Here is a 3,274-nt window from a genome sequence, read left to right on the forward strand (position 1 = left end):
CTTTTTTTTTTTTTTTTTTTTTTTAAATCCAGCTTTGCTACATAAATGCTTTAGATCTCATGGATATCCCTTGATTTATTTTTAAAAAGTCTAATAAAAAAACCCCAAAAGACATTAAATACCATTTTATATATAAAAATGCTTAGTAAAAATATAGTTTTGTTGCCCAATTAAAATATATTGCTGAGAATACAGTAAAAACTGTCCTAAAGCCCACCCCTAACAGGCGCCGACTCTTTAATGGCCCCAGCAAAGTCTTCCTAAAAGTTTTCCTCCCGCCCTGCCCTGAAAGTCCGCCTGCCCTTGGGTTAAATACTGAGGGCAGGTCGCTTCGGCTCATCCTGGTGGTGGTTGTTTCAGGCAGGATTTACTGGAATTGGCGTAAAAATGCCCTTTTGAGCTGGTGGGAGCTACAGCTCCGCTCTGCTGAGGGCTGGAGCGGGGAGGGCGGCAGGCAGGGTAGTGCTTGGGAAAGGCGTCTATCTGTGTTATATAGTTATACGGTATATCAGTGAGTTCAGCATGTTTTGTCTCTAAAAAAAAAAAAAAACCAAACAAAACCAAACCAAAAAACACCAAAATAAAAAATTAAAAAAAAAAAAAACAACAAAATAAAACAAAAGAAAGCGATGCATTTAATGAGATACTCTAAATATGATGGAGCTCGTGGTTAAAGGAGAATGGCTTTTTGTTTTTAGAGGAGAGTCGGGGCTCTCCCGGCGAGAGCATTGGGCGGTGGGGCCAACCTAACCGGTGATGCAGGGGCTATAGTAGACAGCGCTGCTGGCATCGGACAAGGCAGATATCAAGCTGCTCTCCTCGCAGGAGATGCTTCTAGGAGTCACTTTGGACAAGGAGACATGGTAAGGGAGGCCCGAGGCTTCGGGACGAGTCCTGCTCATGTTCAAATACTGGTCAAACTCGTTGCGGTCAACGTCTGTCCAGAGCTCGGTTTGGTTCAAGTGATCCACGCTCTCCATGTGGTGGGCTTCGGGCGGGGGCGAGAGCTGGCCCAGGTGGGCAGAAAGCCCGTTCTGAGTTCCCGAGCACATCTGGTTGTAGTATATGCTGGAGGGATGGGGAGTCCTCATGGCGTCGGCCAAGTGCGAGGGGGTCTGCGCGTAGGGCACCGCCACGTCCCGCCCCATGCACTTCTCCTGGGGAAACTCCATCTGGTGATGGTGGTGGTAGCCGCGAAAGGGCATCATGTTGCAGTCATCCTGCATGTGCGGAGGGAAAAACGCCGGCTCGGTTTGTTCCAAGACATCCAAGGGAGACATCTCAGGAGTTGGCAAGCCATAGTTTTCAATATCCGACCCCATGGAGTGGAGTTCTCTGAAGTGGTTAAGTGGGGGAGGCTGGGGGTGGCCCGGCTGGCTGCCGCCATGGTGACTCATGCTGAAGTTGTCACTGCAAGGCTGGGAAAGGTTATGCAGGAGGATATTGGGTTCCATCCTCTTGATTTTCTTGGCTTGCTTCTTTCTCCTTGGGCGGTACTTGTAGTTGGGGTGATCCTGGAGATGCTGGATTCGCAGCCGCTCTGCCTCTTCCACGAAGGGACGCTTGTCGCTGGCGCTCAGCGCTTTCCACGATTGGCCTGGAAGGGGAAAGCGAAGCTCTGTGACACCGGCTCGGCCACCCGGTGCTGGCCTGGGCGTGGGGACACCCAAGGAGAGGGAGCCCTTGGAGTGGGAAGGGCTCCCTCGGACGGTTCGGTGCCCAAGTGGGGTCCCGGTGCTGGCACAAGGAAGGGCTGGGGAGAGGGAGCCCAAGCAGGGCTTGGGCTGTGCCCAGCGCTTTGGCACAGCGGGAGAATGGGGGTTCAAAGCCCAGGGGGGCCGCAGGAACCCCTTTGCCAGAGCTGAGGTTTCTGCCCCTCGGCACAGCCCTGACGTGCCTGCTTCCCTGCATCCCGCACCCACCGCCCCGCTCTCTGCGGCCCCACTCGCCCACCCCACATCCCGCAACCCCGTATCCTGAATCCCACGTCCCCGCACCCCGTGGCTCCGCATCCTGCTGCCCCATCTGGCCATATCCTGCTTCCCGTAGTCCCGCATCCTGCAGCTCCCTCTGCCCATATCCTGCTTCCCGTGTTCCCACATCCCGCATCCTACAGCCGTGCATCCCGCATCCTGCAGCCCTGTATCCCCATATCCTGCAGCCCCGCAGCTGCGTACCCCAGAGCCCTGCACCTCTGCAGCCCCGTTTCCCTGCATTCTGTGTACACGCAGCTCTGTCTCCTCACATCCCCCTGCCCCATATTCCCACACTCTCTAGCACCATACCCCGCAGCCCTCGGTCCCGCAGCCCTCGGTCCCGCAGCCCGCAGCCGCATCCCTTCGTCCCACATCCCTACAGCTCGCATCCCGCAGCTCTCCAACCTTGCAGCCCGCAGCCCTGCAGCCCGCAGTGCCCCATCCTTGTAACCCAGCTCCTGCACCCCCCTTCCCTCGCAGCCTGCGCCCCGCAGCCCCGCAGCCTTGCAGTGCACATCCCAACACCCCGTCCCCCTTCATCCCGCACTCCCAGCCCTGGATCCCTGCATCCTGCCGCCTGGGACCCCTGCAGCCCACCTCCCCAGCCCCATAGCCACTATCCCTGCATCCCCAGCCCCGTACCCCCACATCCCTGCATCTGTAACTTCGCATCCCTGCATCCCACAGATCTACAGTCTCGCAGCTCGCAGCCCCAGCCCTGCACCCCTGCATCCCGCATCCCTGTACTCTCGCAGCCTGCACCCCCAGCCCCGTATCCCTGTATCCCGCATCCCTAACTTCCTACCCCGGCACCCCACAGCTCTCTAGTCCTGCAGCCCACATCCCCAGCCTTGTACCCCCACATCCCTGCATCCCCAGCCCTGTACCCCCACATCCCTGTCTCCTCAGCCCTTTACCCCTGCATCCTGCATCCCTGCACTCTTGCAGCCTGCACCCCCAGCCCCATACTGCTGTAACCCCAAATCCCCAGCCCTTCACACCAACATCCCTGCATCCCTAGCTCTGTATCCCCTTCTCCTGCATCCCTGGACTCTTGCAGCCCACACCCCTAGCCTCGTACCCCCCCATCCCTGCCTCCCCAGCCCTGTACCCGCTCCTCCTGCATCCCTGCGCTCTTGCAGGCATCACCCCCATCCCAGTACCCCTGTAATTCTGCCTGCCCACCCCTGTACCCCCACATCCCTAACTCCCTACTCCCTCCCGCATCCCTGCTCTCCCACAGCCCGCCTCCCCCGCCCCGTCCCCCCCACATCCCAGCCTCCCCAGCCCCTCTGCCC

General features: G+C 58.0%; 1 protein-coding gene across 1 annotated transcript; it reads right to left on the reverse strand.

The window, feature by feature from the left end:
• Positions 1-574: 574 nt before the first annotated feature.
• SOX18 (SRY-box 18) lies at positions 575-2,230 on the reverse strand. The gene is made up of 2 exons (XM_026862089.1): positions 1,998-2,230; positions 575-1,597 (listed from the first exon to the last, which is right to left on the reverse strand). The coding sequence occupies exons 1-2, from the start codon at positions 2,122-2,124 to the stop codon at positions 747-749; spliced, it is 978 nt and encodes a 325-aa protein (XP_026717890.1). The 5' UTR covers positions 2,125-2,230; the 3' UTR covers positions 575-746.
• Between the last annotated feature and the right edge of the window lie 1,044 nt (positions 2,231-3,274).

Source organism: Athene cunicularia, assembly GCF_003259725.1.
Source record: "Athene cunicularia isolate RWA chromosome 20 unlocalized genomic scaffold, athCun1 chr20_part1, whole genome shotgun sequence".
Classification (NCBI taxonomy): Eukaryota; Metazoa; Chordata; class Aves; order Strigiformes; family Strigidae; genus Athene; species Athene cunicularia.